The sequence below is a fragment of the Acomys minous genome, assembly GCF_964271855.1.
Source record: "Acomys minous genome assembly, chromosome: 10".
Classification (NCBI taxonomy): domain Eukaryota; kingdom Metazoa; phylum Chordata; class Mammalia; order Rodentia; family Muridae; genus Acomys; species Acomys minous.
Genome location: NC_140491.1, coordinates 33,531,861 through 33,556,128, shown reverse-complemented (window position 1 = coordinate 33,556,128; position 24,268 = coordinate 33,531,861). Strand labels below are relative to the sequence as shown.

Below are 24,268 nucleotides of genomic sequence, written 5' to 3'. Positions count from 1 at the left end.
GCTGTCCCTGCAGGCCTTGTGCAGAGGCAGCAGTGGCTGGTGGTGCAGCATGCACAAGGCTCCCCGTCTTTTTTTCTTTTCTTTCTTTCTTCCTTTTCTTTCTTCCTCTTTCCTTCTTTCCTTCCTTTTCTTCCTTTTCTCTCTCTCTTTTCCTTCCTTCCTTCCTTCCTTCCTTCCTTCCTTCCTTCCTTCCTTTTCTCTGTGTAGCCCTGGCTGTTCTGGAACTCACTCTGTAGACCAGGCAGGCTTTGAAATTAGAGATCCACCTACATCTACCTCTCAAGTCCCGAGTGCTTTCTACTTTTATGATAAAACTTTGACCAAAAGTAACTAGGGAAGGAAATGATTTATTTCAACCTGCACAATTAATAACTGTTGGAAGTCAGAACAGGACAGCAACTCAAGGTAGTAACTAGGACAAAATCCATGGAGGAGTGCTGCTTACTGGCTTGTGCCTGCTGGCTTGCTCAGCCACTTTTCTTACACAACCCAGGCCCAGCTACCTAAAAGTGGGCCCTCCTGCATCAGTTACCAATTAGGAAACATCTCAGACATGGCTGTAGGTCAGTCTGATTGAGGCTATTTTTCAGTTGAGCTTCTGACTTACCAACTGACTTTGTTTTTATCAAGTTGACAACTGAAGCTAATGACACCACCTCACCCTTCCAAAGTAGCCTCCTACTGTGTTGCTTGTAGGAATATTTCTCGAGTGCCTCTGTCACATGGTGCAGCCTCTGAAGTGGTCTGCATAGTCCCGTGTGTCTTGCATGATGAACTGCAGTGAGGGACTCATTCTGAGTCTGAGACCTTTAGTTAATTTAGCAAACATTTGTCTGACACAGTGTTACCTCTGTGCTTTTTAAAATAGCTTTATTTGGGGGAAGGGTACATGCTGTGGTGTGCGTGTGGAAGTCAAAGGACAACTTGCAGGAGTCGTTTTGGGTTCCAGGAATTGAGCTCAGATTGTCAGGTTCATTAGCAGGCCCTTCATCTCCTGAGCCATTTTGGTGGCCCACCTCTATGTTACATAGCAAAATAGTTTCGGCTTAATGATTTGAAACAATGTATCATTAGTGTTTCATGGCTTCCAGGGGTTATCAATAAACTCTGAAGGCTGCAATCAGAGTATCGGCCAGGGTTGGATTCTCATCAGAAAGCTCAGCTGAGGGACAATCCACTTCCAGAGACTGTTCCTTTATAGCTGCAGTATTCATGGTAGCTTGCTTTTTTAGAGCTAGCAATGTGGAGGGAGACCCACAAAATAGGCACTGCTGTTTTTGTGTAATCCATGCCTGTCACCTCTATTGAATGCTAAGGCCTAGAAGCAGGTTTATAAATTCCACCAATGCCAAAAGCAGAGGGAGTCATAAGACATGGGAACCTGGGATCTCCTGTGCAATCTGTTTGCTAAGTATTGGGTGGGTGAGATGAGGAAGTCAGCAATTGTCTCTGAGGAAGTTAGCAACAGGTTGGCCCGGCAGAAGTGTGGATTAGATGGAGCACATCTTTCAAAGCATGGCAGATGATAAGTTCAAGTTGAAGACTGCATTCAAATGTGCTCCAACACCCAAGAACCAGTTCTTGAGATTCTTTGGAATATGTGTACATGTGCTTGTGGAGCCAACAACTTTGGGTACTACTTTTTTTTTTTTTTAAAGATGGTCTCTTACATACCCAAAGTGAAACCTTGCTTTGAGATCTGGAGTGTTGACTGCTTGTCCCTCTGCTTGACTTCCAGGGCTACAGAACTGGTTACCCTTATCGATACCCTGCTTTGAGAGAGAGATCTAAAAAGTACAGTGATGTGGAAGTTCCTGCCAGTGCCACAGGCCACTCCTTTGCTAGTGATGGTGATTCAGGCACTTGCTCGCCGCTCAGACACAGTTTTCAGAAGCAGCAGCGAGAGAAGACAAGATGGCTGAATTCTGGCCGGGGTGATGAAGCTTCTGAGGAGGGGCAGAACGGAAGCAGTCCCAAGTCGAAGACTAAGGTGTGGACGAACATTACACACGATCACGTGAAACCCTTGCTGCAGTCTCTCTCGTCCGGTGTCTGCGTGCCAAGCTGTATTACCAACTGCTTGGTCTGTGCCTACCTTACTGTTCATAGTTAGATGATGTAGAGCAAGTTGGGCAGCTGGGGCTTCGGAGGCTTTGGGAATTTCCCTTTCTGACTTCCCTGTGTGACTTGCTCCCTTTTGAGCCACAATCTACTTTATGTCTTAGCTAAAATCCCAGTTAATACTCTCTGCTTGAAACTGCTTAAGATACAGTGTACCTCTTCAGTAATTCCAGCTAACCCTACTCCACACATAGCAAAACTTACCCGCATTAACCTAAAAGCAGGAGCTCTTCCTTAACTCAGTGTCTGTCTGTGGAACCTTACACTTCATTATTGAAAAGGTACTTACGGCATAAACCTTATTCTTTAGTGTTGCAAACTTGAGTGTGTTTGTCATATTATCAAAACCTCTTTGTCTTTCGTATCTTCTTACGCAGTTTTTTTTTCTCTTGACTTACTGGCCAGTTCTCCACTGACCCTTGTCCTTTCAGCATTTTTGCCTGCCCTCTATCCCACAGCCTCCGAATGCTTATGCCAGCTGCTCTCTGCATGGACTGTTGCATGTGAGTAGACGGCCATGGAGTCTTTTGACTCCTGCTGGGTGTGGCATGACCCAAGTGCAGCGCAGGCCATCTATAGGCACCAGCGACAAGGCAAGACCAGCCAGGGGTGCTGGTTTAAGTATGATTGCTGCTCAGGGTTTTCATTTGACCTGAGAGATGCTTGATGCCCCAGTGCTGAAACATCCCTCTGAGTTTGTATAGGCTAGCTTGGACAGTCTGCACAGACACCAAGCTGATATGTAGCAGAAACTCTTTGCCACAGTCCCTCATGAAGAGACTCTGTTCATGCATGACAAGGTCAGGCAGGGACAAGCAGGTAGGAAAGCATTCTTCCTGTAAAAGTGCTTTCACTTTAAACACTTAAAAGAAAAAAAGGTTTTCTCTTCTCCAGGTGGTTCTTATGTGGTGAGAAGCCTCCATGCTTCTGAGTAGCCTCATCAAGGGGCAGGGACCCTACGTGGCTGCAGCTGGCCTCAGGGCTTGGGTGTGACTGCCTCTTCTCTCCTGCTGCCCTCCTTTTTCTTATTTGACTTACTTATAAAAGGGAGTGGGCCTTAAAACAAAACCACTGTCTGCTGACGCTGTGAGCACCCTGCACTGCCTGGAGTCTTTGCAGTGTGCACTTGCAGCAGAAGCTGTGAGCGCTGGACCTTAGCTTGAAAAGTCAAGTTACTTGAGGCATTTAGTTGATGTGTGCCTAAAAGGGCCTGGTCAGCATATGTCTTTGTTTCTTACTGTTCTGGAGTAACACAAGTTCTGTGCCCAGGTTGGTATATTTTAATTCATAATAATTATTATTTTCAAGTGTGTTCAAGCTTCTGAGTGACTGTTTTAATGTTTTTACTAAAATTATTTTTAATAAAAAGCTGGAGTTATTTTTGTCTAAGAAGATAAGCATCAGTGAGTACCCACGGCTCCACGCCCATTCCACACTCCTTCGCAGTGGCTAAGCATTTGACGGTTTTGTTGCTTTCTTTAAACTCTTATGGTTTATGGCTTTTTTTTTTTTTTTTTGCCTCTCAAAAATATTCTGAAAGGCATAACACTTGCAAGATGGCTTGTTTTACTGTTCAGTGCCCACTCATGCTTTAGTATTAGAATTTGGCTAAAAATCTTATATTTCATTGGAGAGCAAAAAATAAAAAAATAAAAAATAAAGAAAGAAAAGAAAAGAATAAAAAGTGCAGCATGCAGACAATGTGCACTGATATCTAAAACAGCCCGTAAGGACTCATGAAGTGCTTTAAGTTTGTTTGGGATATTTTGTAACACTTAAAAGTATTAAGTTATATAAAATATTTGACATCACCAAAAGCTACTAGGCAGCTACTGTATTAGTGCTGATACAGTACTTTTCTTGGGTTGGAATAGTGTGTATCGGTACATTCTGATGCTATCGTTTATTTTAATGCAGAACTTTGGTGATGCCCACTCTTGCCTCACAGTGCAGACTTTGCCTACCGCTGCGGTAGGAGCATCACATTGCTTCTCATGATCGTCATCCCACGCTTCCAGTTGGCTTTGGTGTTGGGTGACTCTCAGGGCGGTGAACCAATGGTCTCTGAGGGGCCTCCACCGGAGGGCCATGGGCTATGAGGCTCAGCTGTGTTGTCAGCCTTTGTGTTCCAGATTTAGAGTGAGCTGTCTTCATGGCCTTTTCCTAGCAGTTATGACCTTGGGTCCTATCACTTGCTGCTTTTTTTTAATGGCTACATCACACTTCTATGGCAACTCTCCTGGGTGACCCAGGAAATGTGGTCATTGGTTCTGTCCTGGGATGTTCAGTGCATGATCAGATGTGAGATCATTTGGACAAATTGGATGCTGTGGTGTCATTTACTGTTGTCATAATCCTGACTTTTCACCTATTCTTGATATTACAGTGGACTAAAGAGGATGGACATAGAACTTCCACCTCTACTGTCCCTAACCTGTTTGTTCCATTGAACACTAACCCAAAAGAGGTCCAGGAGATGAGGAACAAGGTGTGTATTTCTGTCTGTGTAGGTGGGAGTGTGGTGGAGTTGGGGGGTGCTATATGCTGTGGGGTAGAGAGTGTACTTGCTTCTAGCAGAGTAATCTTTTCACATTGTTGCTTCTGCTCATAGTTTGGGGTCCTACTGTTTCTTAATCTGATGCTTGCTCAGTAGCAGTTCTGAAGGTGGAAACTGCACAGCTTGATCTTGATAGGAACAGACAGTTGCCCCTGCCTTTCAGGAGCCTTCGGAGATCTGTGAACAGTGTTTAGTGTATTACACTGTGAGGTCCATCAACTTTTACAGCGTCACTAAAAGATGAATGCACAGCAAAGATTTCCCACCAACTTACTAAGTACAGTGAAGGGTCTGTACCTTGCCAGAGCCACCTGGAGGGTGAACAGTCGAGAGTGCTATAGCCTTCATACCTGTAGTTCACCACCCTCTGTGCAGTTAGGCCAATACCCAAGGCAGGTGTGTCCTAGCCATCCTACCATCATGGGCCTAGACAGAAGTGCAGCAGGCACAGGGCCAGTGTCTAAGTGTTGCCTTCTCTGTACTGCTCACGTGCCTCTTTCTTCCTATCCTCAGATTCGAGAGCAGAACTTACAGGACATCAAGACGGCAGGACCTCAGTCCCAGGTTTTGTGTGGTGTAGTGATGGACAGAAGCCTCGTTCAGGTAAGGGAACACAGTTTCTCTGACGTTAGTGGGTGGTGACTAAGACCAGAGTGATGTTACGAGGTGAGTATTGTAGGCCAGCGGGCATCTTTGTTAAACATCTTCATGATAATCTAGACACTACTTGAGTTATAGACCACGTGTAAGCATGCTGAAGGTGTACCCACCTTCTAGCCCTGCTCCTTATAGTGCATGCATTCTCAAGGGGCTCCTATGCCACTGCTTTGAAACTGGGTTTCCTGGTATCCTCTGGGTGCTGTATAAATGCTAGGAGAGGGGTGGGCTATGGACCTTTGTTTTGGTATATACTCATGTCTGCAACAAAGTGCTGCTTGGGATGCAGAGTGGGTGGGTGCTTGCAAATGTGGTCCATCCACATTTACATGCGTTTCTGTAAAATGACTTACATAGAGTGGCACATTGATGCTAATTGTGTAAGTAGTTATCTCTGAAAGTCAAGATGCCATCTGATGCTTTCAGTCTGACTACAGGAGTAGATGATTGTTGTTGCATTATTTTATTTGGCCAGCTGTGGTCCTGGTTTCATGTTCAATGTCTGCACGTACCACTGTCATCCTCCTTACCGTTGACAGCTGCCCCTGCTGCATGCTTTTAGCTGGCTTCATCCTGTGGTCTTGGTTGAAAATTTTAAGTCTCGGCCTGGTGTGCTCTGATGACTCAGTTTACTGTTACAGGATGCACCCCTCTCTGACTGTACGGAAACTATCGAAGGGCTCGAGCTTACAGAGCAGACCTTTAGTCCTGCTAAATCTGTCTCTTTTAGAAAGGTACTCACTGCCCTGTCCTTACCTACCTATTGGTCCGCAGTGCTCTTCTCCCTTCCCTCCCCCACCAGCTTCCCTCTAAGGCGTTGTTCTAGTTAATGAAGCAGCTTTGCAAGGATCTTTGAGTCCTCTGTGAGACTGTATAGAAGGTGTGCTCTGCCCATTAGCTTTTTTTTTTTTTTTTAACAACGTCCAACATTCTAAGTTTTTACTTGAAGTGGCTAACTGGAGCCACATGGTGCATTTCTGAAGTTTTGAATGTGAACTTGGTTAGTGCTTGCCTTGGGCTTTCAGAGTTTACCTATTACAAATTGCCAGTTGCAGGTGGCTCATCTGGGCTCCGTTGGCAGTGCCAGCTTTTGCTGTGACCTTCCTTCACTTGTTCAGCTTTAACTGTAGTAGTTGGAGGGCAATTAAGGATTTCCTTTCAGAAGTATGAGAAATAAGACATGACTGTGTCAACCCTTGTGAATAAAATGCATTTATTTTTAACTTTACGTAAAATATGATCTAACACTTGGGAGGCTGAGATCTGAGGACGGAGGGTTCAAGGCCAACTTGGACCATCTAGGGAGATTTGTCTCAGTAAACAAAGGAGTATGGTGTAGTGCCAGGAGCTCGGGGCTAAGGTGGGATGGTTCAAGAACTGCCTGGGCTTCATAGTGAGACCCTTTCTCGAAAAATAAACAAGATAAATAAGTAAATAAATAGAAAAGAAACAAAAGCCTAAAACAAAAAGTACATGGTTCGGAGCTTGAAGTTGCGTATTTCAAGGTTCTCTTCATTGTACACACTTGCTGTGAAATTCAAGTATTGTTTAAATGTGTTCTGATTGCCACATAGAATTAGATATACACTGAGGGTCCTAAGTTTTTGCCTGGAATCTCTCTTGATAACATTATTTTTCATATTTTCATACTTATGTATTAAATGAGTCTTGTCTTCCCATTTTTATACTTATTTCTACCCACCTCTTGAAGAGATTTGTCAGGGAATGGGGAGGCGATGCTCTTTACCCTTTAGCTTGCCTTTCCAGTTCGTACTTTGGGCCATACGTCATATGATTCTCTCAGATGGTAATGTCTTTATCTGCTGTATATGAAGTTGTGTGTGGTCTGCAAGCCTCACATGCCTGATGGTCTGATCTTCAGCTTTGTGGGCTGAAGCGGAGTCACAGGCACATTCGCTGTTCTGTCTCTTGGGTCTGTGCATTTCATAGGATTTGACTTGCTGGGGCTATTTGGAAAGCATCAGGGTATCCTACACGATCAGAGGATGCGTTTTTTGGGGGCTGGTTGTTCATCCAGTGACAGCTTTATTTCCTATTCCTAGCCTTGTTCGTATGTGGGCGGGTCACCTGGGTCCTCACAGTCTGAACAGGTTCACATGTGTACTCAGTAGAGCACATTGCGGGCCAACTCCAGCTAACTTACATTGGTTGGGGAGCATCTTGAGATGTGGGTGTAACACAGACAGACTTCACTCAGCTACACACCCAGTTTGTGTGTAAGCTATTACTCCGCTTCTTACAAATTTAAGTTCCTTACATTAGTTACAGGTAGTTACAAACTACCTGACAAAAGCAACTTAAGGGTGTGTTTATTTGCCTCAGAATTCCAAAAGGCCTGTGTCCTGAGGCAGCACAGGGAGACTTGCATCTGTTTAGAGGACCTGAGAAACGGAGTTTTGAGACTTGGGAACTTCTGTCTTTTCTGGAAGGAAATGCTGAGCCTTGGACTTTTCCTCTTTGCTGATGGCTGGTCACCCAGTCTTAAGACTGCTTTCCCCAGGGGAAGAGAGTTTTGAAAAGCCTGGTGTGGAGCCTGGAAAAATCTGGGCCCCTTCTGGATTTTATTTCATGTGCATTAAGTGGTGGAGACAAGGGTAAAATGGGCTGTGTTGACATCTTCCCAGGGAAGGACTCTGCAGTCCAACTGTGTGTCGTGAGCTTTCCTGTGTCTACAGGTACTTTCCTGGGCTTATACTCTTCATGCTGTGTGGCAGAAATGCCCAGAGGAGTAAGCCTGTCTCTTGGACTCTGACCTAGTGCACTTACGGCCTAGCTCTATGAAAGTCAGATCTGAGTGCTTCTGCCTCTGTGTCCCCCACTCCCACAGTCAGTTTTATTACAAGTTTTAAAATATGCACATTAGGTGAAAATCTTGGCAGCTGTAAGGAGGGGAGAGGGGAGAAGTCATGCTTTTAAAGTTAAGATGGAAGCGAAATAGTTTGTTACAAAAAAAGAAAACACTTCCAGGAGTGGAAGGGGGCAAGTGAGCTGAAGAGCTCAAAAAACTGGGGGGGGGGGGGGGGGGGGGGAGAGAGAGGGAGATTGAGAGAGATTGTTTCCGTCATAAGCTTCAATCAAGTATAGAATAGTTTCTGGGTCACTCTTTTGCTTGGAGTTCTTGCTGGCCAACCAGGAGTGAGGTAATTGTGTTAGGCTTTCATGGTCTTGCCTTCTCAGTCCTGGCTGCTGTATGCACTGAGGAAGACATTTGGTCTTATCAATACCTTGGCCGCAGAGAGTCTGCTGTGTGTTTCGTGAGGGCCAGCTGATCTGTCACGGGGAGTTTTGCCTGTCTTCTAGGATGTCAAAATTTGGAGTAGAGGCTTTGCTGTCTCAGAGACAGTGGATGTCTGCTATCATTTGATTACATGAACTTAGACTTGTTTCTGAGGCCTGCTACCCACTCCCCTTATTTTGTTGTGAGTGACGTCGGTCAGCCCACTGCTGTGCTTACAGAATGCCATTGCTTTTGGAGGTTTTTTGTTTGTTTGTTTTCTTCAGAGACAGGGTTTCTGTGTACCCTTGGCTGTCCTAGACTGGCTCTGTAGACCAGGCTGGCCCTCGAACTCAGAGAAATCCGCCTGCTTCTGCCTCCTGGAGTGCTGGGATTACAGGTGTGCAAGAGGGTTTTACTAGTAGGATCTTTTGTGGATTAAGGCTGAATGTGGCCTTTGGATAGGAAGGGGTTTGTTTCAACCAGCATTAGAAAGTGATAGAATTCGGGCTGGAGAGATGGCTCAGAGGTTAAGAGCACTGTCTGTTCTTCCAGAGGTCCTGAGTTCAATTCCTAGCAACTACATGGTGGCTCACAACCATCTATAATGTGATATGATGCCCTCCTCTGGCCTGCAGATGTACACGCAGGCAGAGTACTGTATAATAAATAAATGAATAAATAGATAAATAGATAAATAAATCTTTAAAAAAAAAAAAGAGTAATAGTATTCCAGAAAGCCTGTATAGCTTAATTGATAAGGTTTCAGACTCTTGAGTCTAAGGGTCCAGGGCTCAATTCCTTGTTACTTCTCTTTGGGGGCTGGAGAGATGGCTCAGAGGTTAAGAGCACTCACTGTCTGCTCTTCCAAAGGTCCTGAGTTCAATTCCCAGCAACCACATGGTGGCTCACGGCCATCTATAATGAGGATCTGGTGCCCTCTTCTGGTGTGCAGGCATACATGCAGACAGAACACTGCGTACATAATAAATAAGTAAATCTTAAGGAAAAGAAAGAAAGTGAAAAAATTCAAATTCCTTTCTGCCTTGCAGTGGCTGAGCTACTCATAAATGAAAAGCCAGTTATTCTTAGGCCAGAGCTGAGGGAGGCTCCCTTTGTCATGAATCTCCAGCTCCAAAGCTCCCTGCTCACTGTGCTTTCCCTTCTCTCCTGAGGGCCTCTGTGTCACGGGTTACATATGGAGTGCTCTAAGTACTCTGTCCCTATCCAGTCCAGACACACCAGCCAGTGCCTTAAGAGTAGTTGCTGGTGTGAGTTGACTGACCCTAGAAACCAGCACTGATTGTTTCTGGTGCTCACCCTTGCCAGTGTGTGCTCTGAGGCTCCAGGCCTACCATCTGAATGATTCGGGACTCCTTATTTCATAAACTGTCATTTAATCATGTGCATGTTTGTGTCTTCTGGGTTGTGTTCTCAAGCCCTTGAAGGCCACTCTCCTCCCTGCTGTAGGGTGGGGCAGGATGCACGCTGGCTCCCACCATGGCGGTAGGCCTTTGCAGTCTGTCATCTTTGGCAGTCATTGAGAGCTGCCTTGGTGCTTTGCTTGCTTGTTTGTGTTATAAGTTCACAGTTTCCAGATTCATCAGGCACACCTGCTGTATGGGGATCTTTGTTACCTCTGAATGTGGGATAAGTTCAGGAACTGGTTATAAACCAGTTAGAAGGGCAGAGAACTTGTTAAGCCTCAATAACCTAAGCAAATCTCAGGCCAGCATGGTGGCACAGGCCTTTACTTCCAACAGAGACAGGTAAATCTCTGAGTTCGAGGCCAGCCTGCTCTACAGAGCCAGAGCTACATAGTGAGACCCTGTCTGCAAAAACAAAACACAACAGACGAACATAAGCAAATCTCCACACACTTTGTCCTGATTATTGTAAACATTTTCTGAGGTCACGTGGGAATGGATTGCTTAGTAAGTAGTACCTAGGCAGAGTCCCCTGCTATTCCTCTCTGCAGGGGCAGGGTGTGTGTTCTCCTGACTGCCCTCAGTCAGTGTGTTTGCTTTTGAAATCTGCTTTGGCCCTGGGCCCTGGCAGTATGGTCCTGGAATGTCAGTGTGCTCCTGGAAAAGACCTCTCCCTCCACCCCCTGCTGCCGTCTGCTCAGGAGGAGGGAGGCCCACTGGGCCAAGTGGTACAGTCTTATGTCCGTGTGCTCCTGAAAAGCCCCTGTCTCCCTGCCGCCTGCTATGTTTCTGGGAGGAGGGAGGTTCCACCAGGCCGTGCTCCTGCATATCAAGTCTCTTTGGTCCACAGGGGGAGCTGGTGACAGCCTCCAAAGCCATCATTGAGAAGGAATACCAGCCCCATGTGATTGTGAGCACCACAGGCCCCAACCCCTTCAACACACTCACAGACCGAGAACTGGAGGAATACCGCCGAGAGGTGGAGCGGAAGCAGAAGGGCTCTGAAGGTGAGTGCTCCTGAGATCTGGATGTAGGGCAGCTCCAGAAACAGGAGACAGAGTCTAGAATCTTCTCTGTGTGAGAAAAATCCTGTGCATGAAGCTCAGATCTTGTTTGGTTAAGATCCAAGCAGTATATCCCCACAGTCTTTTGGGCTGAAAGGAAAGAAAGTTAAACAGCGGGAGTGGTGCTTGTCAAGGAATAAGGGACACTCTGCCGTGGTGGGTCCAGGCACATGTGTACCGTCATAGGCCAGTGTGGAAAGGTTCTTCCCAGAGGACTCTGAGCCAGAGATTCATCTCTGCCCTTCCAGAAGCTGCAGTGAAGAGAGGGTTAGAGGACTCAGCACTCAGACTGTCCCTCCACCTGGTGTATGTCCTTTTGACATCACTAATTTGCATTAGATATTGGGAAAGACAGCTTGAATATTATGTGTAAGATATACTTACTTTTTATTCATACACTATCTGCCAAAATTTCCCTGAGAAAGAGACCTCCTGATTCTTTGGTTAACTGATGCTCACTAATCAGGACAGGGGCAGGCATCACCCCAGAGGCTATGCATGCAAACATCTGAGCTTATCCTTAAAGTCCTGGGAGGTGAGCTGGTCCCCTGTGGAGAGAGCAGAGGGCCTGCAGCTGGGAAGAGTGGCTCTATGAGAACAGGGTGTACATGGCACAGTCTTGGTTGGACTGCGGTCTGTGTGCAGATGAACGTCCTTATTCCAGTGGCTCTCATAGCTTGGGGCTTCTAGCGCAGTCCTCTTCTCCAAAGCCCTTCCTGTGCTCATCGGCTGTGAAGGTTGGGAATGCCCTGTGCAGGGGTGGTCATGGGGCGTGAGGTAGTACGGTGACTACCCTGGCATGTTCCAGACCATGTCACGAAAAGTGCTGCCTGATGCCGTGGCCTTTTTTCCCTCTTGGTCACCTTTTGACAACATTAGTAATGATTTTGTCAAAAGTTACAGGACAGTTTCACAACAAATGGAGGAAACAGATAGAGGTAAATGTCAGAGCTTGACAGAACAAGTACCTCCACACACCTCCAGCCTTTGAAAACCATATTCTAACATTTCAGTGCTAGCAGAAGCAGGCCTGTAGGCTGGGGACAGCTTTGATGTGGGGCCACATTATCCTTTCCTTGAGTTCCCTGTTCACACGCACTGGGAGCCACTGATTGGGCCAGAGATGCCATGCCCATGAACACTCATGCCAATATCCTGAGAGCCATGAGCTGAGTACAGCCTAGTTCTTTGTACTGAATCTCAAGTGAACTCCTCAGCTGTGCTCCCATGTATAGCCTTGCAGGCAGTTCTTAGTGGGAAGGGCCGTCCACCTTCTGGGCCATAGGGTGCCTACGATGATAATCTTATTTGATGCAGCTTAACTTTATTTGCTCTTGTTTTAGACTAAGTACTGTATGTAGCTGCTGAATAAATGTGAGTTATGTGAAAAGCATAACTCAGTGTTATGCTGGCAGCAACTGGGAGTGCCTTAGCACTGCTTGGAGACCTTGTTTGCTATTGGTGCAGCTTTTGGCAGAGGGGTGGAGCCAGCCTGGGGAGGGTAAAACTCTGCTGTAGTGAGGAACTGTCCCCATTGTTTTCTCAGGAGGAAAGCAGCTCAGCTGTCAGGGTTGATATCTGTGTCAGAGACCCTGATGAGCTTAGGAGAGAGTGATTAGTGTTCAAAATAAGGAACCTGGTGATTTTAGGCTACTGATAAAAGGTTTTTAGATGAAAGATAGAGATTTTTTTAAAAAAACTATAATAATAGTTGCTTTATATTTTTCTTAAATGAGAAATAAACTTGGGGTTTTCTGGATTTGGGGGTCCCAGTTTCCGGTATTGTTTCCTTTGGTCCTGATCAGTCTTTAGAAAATTAAAACAAAACCACCAGTGCAATTGACAGGTTTGTTTGTTATGTTTTGTTTTTCGAGACAGGGTTTCTCTGTGTATTCTTGACTATCCTGGACTTGCTTTGTAGACCAGGCTGGCCTCGAACTCACAGCAATCTTCCTGCCTCTGCTTTCCAAGTGCTGGGATTAAAGGTGTGCGCCACTACCACCTGGCAAGTTGACAAGTTTAAATTACTGATAGGGCCTCGGGAAAACTTTAGTGGGCAAGCACTTGCTGCATATACCTGTAACCTGAATTTGGATCTCCAGAATCCATGTCAAAACTGGGCACATTAGCACATGAGTCTGTAATCCCAGGAGACACAGACTCTCTGGAAGCTAGGGGCCAGCTTGCCTGGAGTGCGCAACAGCATCCAACAAAGGTGAGACCCTGTCTCAGAAACTGTGGAAGGTCCTTTGACCTCCACAGATGCTTGGCATTCATATGTGTGAGCACACATAATAGATTATTGGTGAGAAATGTTTTATATAACAAACCCTAAATAATACTAGTGTGACTTCTGATTGGCTGTCTTAATAGGTATTGTTTTATAGCCAGAGAGGCTTTTCATTCACAGAGGACCTGCTCAATACTCAGTCACAGGGCAGCACTGGAAGATTATATTTGAATAATTAAAATTATCGTGTGTGTGTGTGTGTGTGTGTGTGTGTGTGTGTGTGTGTGTGTGTGTAGGTATACACATGCCATGGTGGATACATGGAGGTCAGAGAATGACTTGTGGGGCATATGTGTTCCCAGGATTTAATTCAGGTTGTCAGGCTATGTGGCATTTGCTTTTGCCTGCTAAGCCAAGTTTCTGCCCTGAAGATTTTCTTTGTACTAAGGGTAGAAGTTAACCAAGTGTGGTGGCTCATGCCTGTAGTTCCAGCACTTGGAGGCTGAGGTAGAGTAGTTGCTAGTTGGAGGCCACAGCTGACTAGTTTTTGAAGTTCATTCAGTAGCCCAGGTGTGTGGAAAAGAGCAGACTCCAGTCTGGGAGTGGGGCCCCCTGGTTCCCTGAGATGCATCCTGGGTATCTCTGTACCCTGTACTCACTTTATTTGCATCTGTAGAGCAACTGGACGAGACAAGAGAGCAGAAAGAAAAGAGCCCCCCAGACCAGTCAGCTGTCCCCAGCACTCCCCCCAGCACTCCCGTCAAGCTTGAAGAAGGTGAGTCCTGTAGTGATGCACTGTGGCAGCCCTGCTGTGAAAGGTTGCATGGCCCATGTGCACTGGCAATGGAATGTGGCCACCATTCCATTAACATGGATGAAGAAGTGTGCATTACCACGAAACCAGTGCCACACAGGTCTGGAAACCTCAGCTGTTTCTCTTGTACCTGCTCCATCCGGGTAACCTGAGTCAGGATAGTTTGAGCTGCCTGGGGGAGGGCAAACTTCAGAGATGTTGTCCACTGTCTTGTCTGTTTTGCCCTTTGTCTGCACATTTCCAGCATTGACTGGCGTCTTATGACACCTCAGTGCCTTCAGTTGTGTGGGGGCTGCAGGACTCTAGACCTGCTGCACTAATCAGTCCTCTGAGAGTGCTGTGTGTGCCCCCTCTGCCTCTCAGACCACCGCATGTGTGTGTTGTGTGGTCTTACACGTGACACGTTTGTCCCTTAGTCTCCCATGAATGTCTGTGTCTCCTGGCTCCCCTCTCCCCACTCTGTGGTCTATAAGAGTGGCTTGGCCTTTCTTCTTATGTAACCCAATGGCTGTGACTGAATGCATAGATTCTCTACTTGTGCTTTCTTTCTTGTGGCCGCCTTACAGCAGGAGACGGATGTGCTAAAGAGTACCTGTTACCCTAGTAAGTACCCGCGCCTGCCTCTGCTCTAACCAGGTGCTTGCTCTGTGCCTTGCTTACCTGCTTCTCTGTTGCTTATGTTTTCTGTGTATCCACATAAAAATAGGAGACCTCATTAATACGCCCAGTTTCTCAGTGGCCTCCTTGGTCACTAGAATGCTGAAAGGTGGTGTCAGCTTCCCAAGATGCTCCTGGCCCCTATCATAGTGCTGCTCAGTGTGCCCTGGGCCACAGAAAACACTTAGCTTAACCTTTGAGAATATTTCCAGAATGCTTGGTGGGGAGCTTTTGCCATAAATGGTCAGGAATAAATGCAGACTGGGTTCTGACAGGGTGGATTCTGCCGCCTGGTGTTTATGGAGGCTTGCTTGGACCCGCTTAAGTTGAGACTGGCACCTTAGTGGGCTGGAGTGATAGTTGTTCTGCAGTGAGCTTGGCAGAGAGTGCCCTGGTCCTGGGGCGCATGGAGCCTATGGGCCTCAGTCCTCTCTGCCAATTATGTTGGCTCAGAGGGTAGCCATCAGGGTGCCCTCTAGAGGCATCTCCAGACTCCCAAACTTAGGCACTCATGTTTGAGGTCTGGAGCCTTCAGCGGCCAGGCTGCTCCTAACCCATGCTTAGCTCAGCTGCACTTGATCCTGATCTTCGGCTTGTTTTAAGTACTAAATGGTTTGGTGTTGCCTAACATGCCAATTGCTTATGATTTTATACACTAAATACCTACAATGCTGGTGCCCTGGTCAGTGTAGACGTGAGTTGTATCCCGGATGGAAAACTGCTCTCACTCTGGTACATTTTGTTTTCTATGTGTAGCTATTCAAATTGTGAGGGCAGCTTGTCTTACTTCTTAACTAACTTCTTAACTAGCCATAGATTTATTTTATTGCATATGGATTTCATAGTTGACTCCTGGTTTTCTACTGGCTGCCTTGGGGGAGACCCAATGTTGTAGAACCAAATTTAGACTTAATTCCCCAGTAATACAGCAGCAAACCTCTCTTCATTGTCCAGTAGAGTAGCATGTCCTGATGCGGGTCTGTTTGTAGAAGTGGCAGGGTGAAACTTTGGCTCCTGTCAGTTTGGTTTTGCCAGGATGTTGTTCATGAGAAAGTACTAGGACCCCCCTGAGATTGAGTCTACGTTTTATAGTGTACTATATCCAGCTGTAAAGTAGAGTAGACCATGTGTCAAGTTTCTGACCTAGGGAATACCTAGAAACTAACAGAAGTTGGCATCTCTGGCCAGTGCTCTTACTTCTAGCTGCTTTGTCCAAATTTTAACCCATCTCTTTCACCGTCACCATCAGACCTTCCCCAGGAGCCAACATCCAGGGATGACAGTGATGCCACCACCTTCAAGCCAACTCTCCCTGACCTCTCCCCTGATGAGCCTTCAGAAGCACTTGGCTTCCCAGCGGTGGAGGAGGAAGCCCATGGTTCCCCAGACCCTACCCAGCCCCTTGCTGAGGCTGATCCTGAGCCAGCCTCAGCTTCAGCTCCAGGGGCTGAAGAGGTAGCCTCTCCTGCCACTGAGGAGGGGTCTCCCATGGACCCTGGCAGCGATGGGTCTCCAGGCAAGTCCCCATCGAAAAAGAAGAAGAAATTCCGTACCCCTTCCTTCCTGAAGAAGAGCAAGAAGAAGAGTGAGTCCTGAAGGCCCGCCTGCATATTGTCATGTCTAAAGGCCTGGCTCTGCCAGGATTCCTTTTTTCGTCTTGTGTTCTGTCCTCTTGTGTAATGGAATGCAAAAAGCCAAGACCTCCATGTACCTAGAGTCCCCTCCCATGTGTGGTCAGCCCCTACACCAGGGCTAACCGAGTGTGTGCTCAGCCCCCCTGCCCTGGGCCTTGGGTTCTATGGGGAGATGGGCTTAGCCTGCACCTGTGAATTGTGCCCCCCTCCCCCTGCAGGAGGGGAACACTGAATCCTGGTCCTGGCTGGAAGGCATCGGAGGCTTCTGCCAGCTCTGGTTACAGCGTCACCCTCCTGAGCCTTGCCTCTCACTCTCCTTTCTGTTGTATTGAATTGTCTGCTCAGTTTCCCTCCACCCAGTGGAGTCTCAGGTGGCTTCTGCTGGCATCTTCTGCTCAGTGATGTCAGTTGTCCCCATGCACAGGGAATCCAGCTGTGGTCTGAGAAAACACTCGTATGCCCATCAGCGGCCCAGGGCACTGAGGCTGCCTTAAGGAAATGGGTGGAGCCTTTTGTCCTAGCAGTGAGCGGCCCTGTGTACACCCAGCAACGCTATGCATGGTCTAACTGGTGACCCCATGACCAAAACCAGATTCAGGCGCTAATAGTTTATCTTATTGGGGGCTTGGATTCCCATCATAAGGAACAGATACCAGGAGGGGGAAGAGTCCTTTCTAGAAGTTTCTTTCAGCAAGTTTGCAATTTAGCCTATATTCTGACTGTGAATTTGAACAGGCCACTTTTTGCTTTAGTTTTTGTTAAGAACCTGTGACAGACTGCAGCAGAATACTCTTGATTGTGTAGGGAGGTTTTCTAGGAGAGCTGGATCTTAACTCAGTCTGAAAGATGCCCTGGCTTTGGTAAAAGATAACTCATGGGAGAAGCCAGCCTTGGAGGTGCCAACTAAGGTCTTGCATCATTCATGGAGCCCATGACTTCCTTGATCCATCCTATTATGAATTTTTACTTAACTTTCATCCCTGGAAAAGGGCTTGAAACTGCTTAATAGGAAGTGTAGGGTGTCAGGAGGAATCCTAATGGGGGCCCTGTTCTGGGAACTGCCGCTACCAGCCTGACTAGGAGTGAGGAAGCCTGCTGGAGCCCCAGACACCCCTGCTGGGGTTGGGCCTCTGTAGAGCAGGTGCTAGGGTGTGGATGGAGCTCTGTGATCCTCCCAACTAGGCCCCAAGCAGGACCCCACAGCCTGCTGCAATGCTTGTTTCACTTCGTCACCAAGGTGGAAATGACATTCTCACCCTAGTCCTGATTTCACGCATCCGGACTCTTCCTCGTCCTTCCTCCTGCCCCTTCCTTTATCCCACATATGCAATGACTCTTCTCACTTTTGTAGTCTAATTCTTTGTATTACACATGAAATATCGTTGCATATATGGACAGACTTGGAGGACAGGTCCTGTGTGTCCTTTCCTCATTGTAACAGGTTTTACTCACAAATAAAAATCTTTAAGCAGTTTCCTTGTCTAAGGTTGGGAAGCAACTTTGTATTTTAATGTCTCTGTTTCCTTAGTTTATTTAGCTATGTGTATGGTATGTTTGTGTCTAGGCATGTGTGTTCTCTATTGTGTGCATAGAGGTCAGAGGAAAACCCGAGCACTGTGGTTTTCTTTTTTGTTTGTTTGTTTGTTTGTTTTGTTTTGTTTTTCGAGTCTGGGTTTCTCTGTGTAGCCTTGGCTGTCCTGGACTCACTTTGTAGACCAGGCTGGCCTTGAACTCAGAGATCCACCTGTCTCTGACTCCTGAGTGCTGGGATTACAGGCGTGCGCCACCACGCCTGGCTTCTAGCAGTGTAGGCTTCAACCTTTTCCAAACCTACTTTATTTGAGGTTCTTTAATGCTTATACCTCTCTCCAACCCTAGATTGGAGAGAAAAGAGGCTAATGGGAACAAGAAAAGTAAACCTTTTTGGACTCAGTTCCTGGGAGCAATTCCCCTGGCGTAGTCGGATTTCAGCAGACCAGAAATTCAACCAAAGTTGCCGCTGGAACCAGAAACAGCAGCCAAAACCTGGTGCCTCGAAGCATTTTCTGGTTTGGTTCTCTCTAGGAGCGTCCCGAAATGGATCGATGAACAACCAAACAATACCAAGACCCAAAAAACCTCAGCCTCCTGTTTTGGGCTCATAAATATAATCTCCTCTCAGATTCTGTACTAAGATGTGTTTCAGATGGGGAAAAACCATCCCCCCCCCCCCCCCCCCCCGCCAAGGTGGTTCATCTTCTAGTGGATAAACATCATCTGTTCTCTCACAAGTCCGTTCCCCATCCCACACTTGGGGTCAAAACAAAAACATGTTTACGTCTGTTACAGAGCAGTTATATTCTTGATCAAACTCAGGTCATTAGGCTTAGTGACAGGTGCCCTCCTTGTCTGCTAGGCCACCCTGCTAGTTCTAAAATAGGGTTTCCTAAGAGTATATCCTTGTGTTAAGAGCCAGGAATCAGTCGGGCATGGTGGCAAACACCTTTAATCCCAGCACTCAGGAGGCAGAGGCAGGAGGAGGATCTCTGAGTTCGAGGCCAGCCTGGTCTACAGAGTGAGTCCAGGACAGCCAAGGCTACACAGAGAAACCCTGTCTCAAAACAAAACAAAACAAAAAATAAACAAAGAGCCAAGAGTCTTTTCTCGCTCCCTTAGTTTTATGTGCATTGGTGTTTTCCGTGCATATATGTCCATGTGAGGGAGCCAGATTCCCTGAAACTGGAGTTAGACATTGTGAGCTATCAGGTAGATTCTGAGACTTGAACCCAGGTCCTCTGGAGGAGCAGCCAGTGTTCCTCTGAGCCATCTCTCCAGCCTTTAATTCTTGATCAGACGTCACCAATAGGTATGGGCTGATGGAGTCTTTTACCTGGTACTTACAGCTGCCTTTTCTGGTGCAGAAGGCCGTATCATGACATTTGGGCTGGGCTGCATTCTCTCACTGATGGGAGGAGCATGGTGGGCCTTAACCCTTTCTTAAGGATGAGCCACTGGGAGTTAAGGTTGCTGGGGGAGGGGAGTAATTTTCTACAGTGATGTGGCCCCACACTAATTCATTTCCAGTGGGCCACCACAAAAAGTGTTAAGTAGTTCTTCAGGAGTGGGGAGGGGATAAGAGGGTAATGGGATAGTTACATTATCAGAGAACATTCAGTATGAAATTGTCAAAGAATAGACAAAAAGGCATTTGGTACAAAATAGCTGCTTTAATGGTCATTCAGAAGGATGACAGATAAAAACAATCAGAAGCCTAATTAGGCTTTGGAGTAAGAAGAGGGTATAGCTGCCCAGACTTCCTGCTGGGGTGCCATACTGAGAGGAGAGGGGCACGGCAAGTCTCTCTGGGCCTGGAGTTAGGAGTGGGCTAGAAGTGGAGTGGTCCAGGCCCAGGGTCCCACTTGGCAGCCAGGTTTGTGTGACAGCTCAGCTACTCCTCCTTGAAAGTCTGTGCTGGATGTCTCAGCTTCCGGAGGAGAAAGAAGGGGAGGAGAAAGAGCCCGGAGCATACAGTGAAGCAGACCTGGGCCCCAGCCAGCCAGTACACTGTGGAGAGATAGGTGCTCACCCAGGCTTTTCATAGCCTTGTTCCTGCCCCTGTTTCCCTCAGCTGCTAGGAAGCTGGGCAGAGGAAGCAGCTGGGATGGTTGCAGAAGGGACACAGCAAGTACTTACCTGAGGCAGCCACCATGGGCCCCACTGCCCTACCTAGGGCACCTAGGCTCCGCAGGATGCCCATGATTGTGCCTTTCTGTCCTGGAGAACCTAAGGGGAGAGGACCTGTCAAGCGCTCACTGGCCCTCCCCCACCCTGAGTAGCCTTTGGTGGAGGGCTCTCACCATAACTGGAGACCATAGTGGACAGACCGGGCACCACAACTGCAGCAGCTGGTGGGAGAGTATTGGGAGGCACTTGTCAACCAAGGAAAGGCGTAGGGATGTCCACGCCAACCCTGGCAGCGCCCACTCACCAAAGGAGTACAGCAGCAGTCCCAAGCCCAACATGGGCAGTGAGTGCCCCCAGCCAATGAAGAGGAAGGCTGGTACCAGCAGCAACATTGCCTGGGGAAAACAGAGCTCTCAGGACTACTTCTACAGCCTGCCAGGAGTGGAGGGCACCACCTGCCGGTACTGTAGAGGAAGTGAGCCCCTTACCCGCTTCACAGCTGCAGCTTCCTCACCAGGGCTGATCCGCCGGGCGTAGGTGCCCTGTATAGTGGCCATGGTGAGGCCGATGAAGAAAAACATCTTGCCCTGCTGCAGGCTAGGAGGTGGAGGGTAAGCACCCAGACCCCTAGGCCACCAACTGCCTGGGGGATGGGCCAGGCCAGGGTGCTGGGAGGGGTGCCCACAAAGGCTTCCTGCACCTGGGGTCTGCGAAGGCCTTGGAGCAGAGCCTTTCTAGGATGGACACCTACCTGCTGAACTGGAAGCGCTGGTGTGCAAGGAAGCTGAGTGTGTACTCCAGGCCCGAGAACAGGAAGAGGTAGAGGAAGTACACAAGACCCAATCGACGTAAGTTTCTGAGTCCTGCAAGTCAACACAGACCACAAATTGACCCTCTGCTCATGCTGGGTAGTCAGAAGACCGCTCAGTCAGGGAAGACCTCCTTACTGTCTTCAGCAGGAGGATCTTGACTGTGGGTGACAGCTGCAAAACGAAGCAGGGCCAGGGGGCTGAGCAGGTTGGCAGCAGTGTGGAAACCCAGGGTGATAGAAGGAGCCTGTGGGAGGAAGTGAAGGCTGGCCAGGAAGCTGGGAGCACGTGACCATCCAGCGGACCACCTCACACTGCAGGGAGCCCAACATGTGAGGCTATAGGGGCAAAGCTGCAGGGAACCCAGGAAATGCTGCAATGCTAGCAGCTTGAGGACAGGCCAGTCTCCCTGACACACATAGGAAAGGAAATCCCTTCATAAACTACAGAAAGAGCCCTTACCCCTGGATGGGGGGCCTACCCGTTTCTCCTGGGGCAGTGTCTCTGGCAAGAAGCAGAAGATGAACAACATGTCGGAGATCGCAAAGAGTAGGCTGATCCAGGGCACCATTTCCACAGACAGGAATGCTCCAAGCATGGGGCCCAGAGTGAAGGCCAGGGAGAAGGCTACCCCAATGACTGCCTAGGGAAAAGATGACCTGAGCTAGGTAGGCCAGGAGACTGAAGCCCAGACATCAATCTCTGTTCCCCGGGTCTGTTCACTCACCATGCCTTGGCTGCGGGTTGGAGGTGAGCCCAGGTCAGCAACAATGGCTGTGGAGAGGCTAACATTCCCCTTGCTGATGCCTCCTATCACCCTGGAGGCCAAGAAGGCCGCAAAGCTCCGAGAGGTAGCCCACACTGCATAGGAGATGGCCAAACCTGTCTGCCAATGGGAGGAGGCCAAGTGGCCGGAGGGGTCACTTGAAGGCAGGAAGGGCCCAGAGTAAGGCAGGCAAAGACATATAGCACTCCTCAGGCCTGAGCCATTTGTGTCCCCCATGCCTTCCTTAGGTGTATTTAGCTTGGTGTAACACCAGAGCCCAGAAGGCCCCTCTAGAAGAGATGAGAGCAGGGGAACCCACAGCTGTATTCTCTCTAATTTTTGGCAGCTGGGTCCAGTGACTTACCAGGGACATCATCATCACTGGGCGCCTCCCCAAGCAATCAGAGGCAGCTCCTGTTAGTGGTGCAGAGAAGAACTGCAGGAGGGAAAAGGCTGAACCGATGAGACCTGAGAGAAAGAGGTCCCCATCACTGGTGGCTTTAGCCATATGGATCTGACCAAGAGTGTATGTAGATCACAGCCCTATACTCACAGGCCATTGACTGAAACTCAGGTGGCCTCAATTAAGAAAAAGGAAAAAAAAAAAAAAGTAGCAGTTAACAAAGTAACCGTTCTGCAGGAACCCAGGAAGCAGGGGAGGATTGACCAAGAGCCCAGGAGGAACTAGCTCTCCAAGAAAGGGCCGTGGGCCCCAGCCTGGCACTTACCTCCGAACAGGACGCTGTTGTACCTCTTCTCGGCTGGCATCCCGATGGCTGTAGCAAGCCAGTCTACCCTACGCTGCCAGGAGCCATAGAGGGGGTCCTGGGTGACAAGGAAAGTAACTCCAGCTGAGTGAGTCGGTGATAGGCTGGGCAGAGGGGGGAGCTCCCGCCTTGGGGGAGGGGCTCACTTGTTCCCGGCTGTGACTCTCCAGCAGCCCTGGCAGCAGAGGCAGCAACAGCGTGAAGGCCAGGAGGTCAAGCAGCAAGCCGAGGAAGATCACAGTGACCACGCGGCGCTCGGACGCAGCCCGAGGCCTTATAGGCGGACGTGGGGTGCACCCTGCATCCCCTGCCCATCCCATGGTGGAGGCTCCGACCCTGCCGGGGAAGGGAGGGTGTGGTGAAGACGCCGCTGGGTCTTAGGCCCCCGTTTATCCTCCACTTGAAAACCTCAATTTCCAGGTTCCTGCTTCCAAGGGGTCCAGACACACACCATTCAAGGCTCGACTTCCTTACCAAATTAGGGCAGCAGCAAACTTCGAGCAGCAGCGGCCAAGGACCCGTTGCGAGGTGGGTAGCTGGAGAAGACGGGAAACCCTAGTGTGGTGAGTCGTAGGCGCCTAGAACAAAGTGCTTCCTCACGCGAAATCCAAACCCTTGCTTCTTGCTCATCCACCTAGGACTTCTGCACACCTGCCGCAGATCGTGATGGGAGCCCACGAGTAGATGAACAGGGAAGCTCACTAGATAGCGGCCACGCCCCGGAGGCTTCGGAGCAGGCACCGCCTCTTCCGGGAGGCTGAGCTGTGATAGGAAGCCTGCTTGGAGCCTCCCAGCAGCCAAGTGTGGAGGCTGCTTGCGGGGCTCCAGATTGTCAGAACTGCAGTTAAGTTCAGGAGATATAAGTGTATCTAAGAGACAGCCTGTCTGCCCAGTTCAGCCACCTTGGCACTTATATCTTCCTTTTATGTCAAACTCTCATGTAGACACTCTGAATTCCTGATTCTTCTACTTCCACCTCGCTTACTCTAAACCATGCTGGAGCCCGTGATTCACACCTCCAATCCCAGCACTTAGTTGGCAGAGACAGAAAGACTAGGATTCAGTCACCCTCAACCAACTACTAAGTTTAACAGTGCAGTGATCCCTATCCCCTGAAAGCCAAAATGAACAAGACTAATCTTTCAGATAGAGGTTGGCTTTCTCAGAGCACACATCAGAACGCACTATTGGGTGATTTCTAGGGTGTCTTGTGCTCACCTTCTGGTGACACAAAAGTGTGGGGCTCTAAATGCTTTTTGTTGGTATGTCCTACCTTAGCTTGGACATCACGCCCTCCACTAAACAGATGCCCAGTACTGCTTCTTGTACCGGTTGAGTATAGAGAGAGCAGAGCCCTGTGGCTAATTTAACAGTGGAGGAACCCGAGGCTCTGTGGTAGCTGTGGCAAGATGGCAACTAGCCTAGCTGGTGGGTGTGTTAGGTTCATGGTCATGCAGCCTGTCCCTTAAGAATTTTAGGGGAGTGACAAGGAGAGTACTTTTGGTAGATGCAGTTTCTGCAGCCAAGCTGCGGAGCCCAACACCCTTCTGGGGTTGTTCTTGACCAGCTTGTTCTGAGCTCCAGTGATGGCTTCTCCATGTCCGAGATCAAATTCCTAATCAGCACCATCAGCCACTGCACAAGATCTCACATCTGGGAAGCCACAGGTGACAAGGGCTCATCTGGACATAATGATTCAGTTACATTCTGCCATGTGTGGCATATGATCTGAGAAGTGTGCAAGTAGGCGACTTTGCTGTGAACACTGGTGTACTTACCCAAATTGTGATAGCTTGTCACAGATTTATGGGACAACTGCCCAAAATGTCATTCTGTGTTGTAGCTATCATTAAAGAGCATGTTTCTG

General features: G+C 48.3%; 2 protein-coding genes across 9 annotated transcripts in view; one reads left to right on the top strand and one right to left on the bottom strand.

Annotated features, from left to right (window-relative positions):
• Positions 1-17,870, top strand: part of ADD1 (adducin 1) — a gene marked incomplete at its 3' end in the record, with an annotated part of 60,553 nt that extends 42,683 nt beyond the window's left edge. The window contains exons 10-17 of one of the 8 annotated variants that reach the window (XM_084797796.1): positions 1,739-2,083; positions 4,508-4,609; positions 5,192-5,281; positions 5,977-6,069; positions 10,848-11,004; positions 13,968-14,066; positions 14,672-14,708; positions 16,012-16,152. In XM_084797796.1, coding sequence (XP_084653922.1) covers positions 1,739-2,083; positions 4,508-4,609; positions 5,192-5,281; positions 5,977-6,069; positions 10,848-11,004; positions 13,968-14,066; positions 14,672-14,708; position 16,012 — 924 coding nt within the window. Of the gene's footprint in view, positions 1-1,738; positions 2,084-4,507; positions 4,610-5,191; positions 5,282-5,976; positions 6,070-10,847; positions 11,005-13,967; positions 14,067-14,671; positions 14,710-16,011 lie in introns of those variants that run through there. The other 7 variants (XM_084797792.1, XM_084797793.1, XM_084797797.1 and 4 more) reach the window with 7 other exon arrangements.
• A 1,712-nt stretch (positions 17,871-19,582) lies between these two features.
• Positions 19,583-23,132, bottom strand: MFSD10 (major facilitator superfamily domain containing 10). The gene is made up of 13 exons (XM_084797813.1): positions 22,876-23,132; positions 22,548-22,737; positions 22,363-22,459; positions 21,999-22,102; positions 21,596-21,754; positions 21,350-21,511; positions 21,007-21,115; positions 20,811-20,922; positions 20,548-20,656; positions 20,364-20,454; positions 20,233-20,280; positions 20,069-20,158; positions 19,583-19,939 (listed from the first exon to the last, which is right to left on the bottom strand). Exons 2-13 carry the CDS (start codon positions 22,719-22,721, stop codon positions 19,824-19,826), a joined length of 1,371 nt encoding a protein of 456 aa, XP_084653939.1. The 5' UTR covers positions 22,722-22,737; positions 22,876-23,132; the 3' UTR covers positions 19,583-19,823.
• Positions 23,133-24,268: the final 1,136 nt, after the last annotated feature.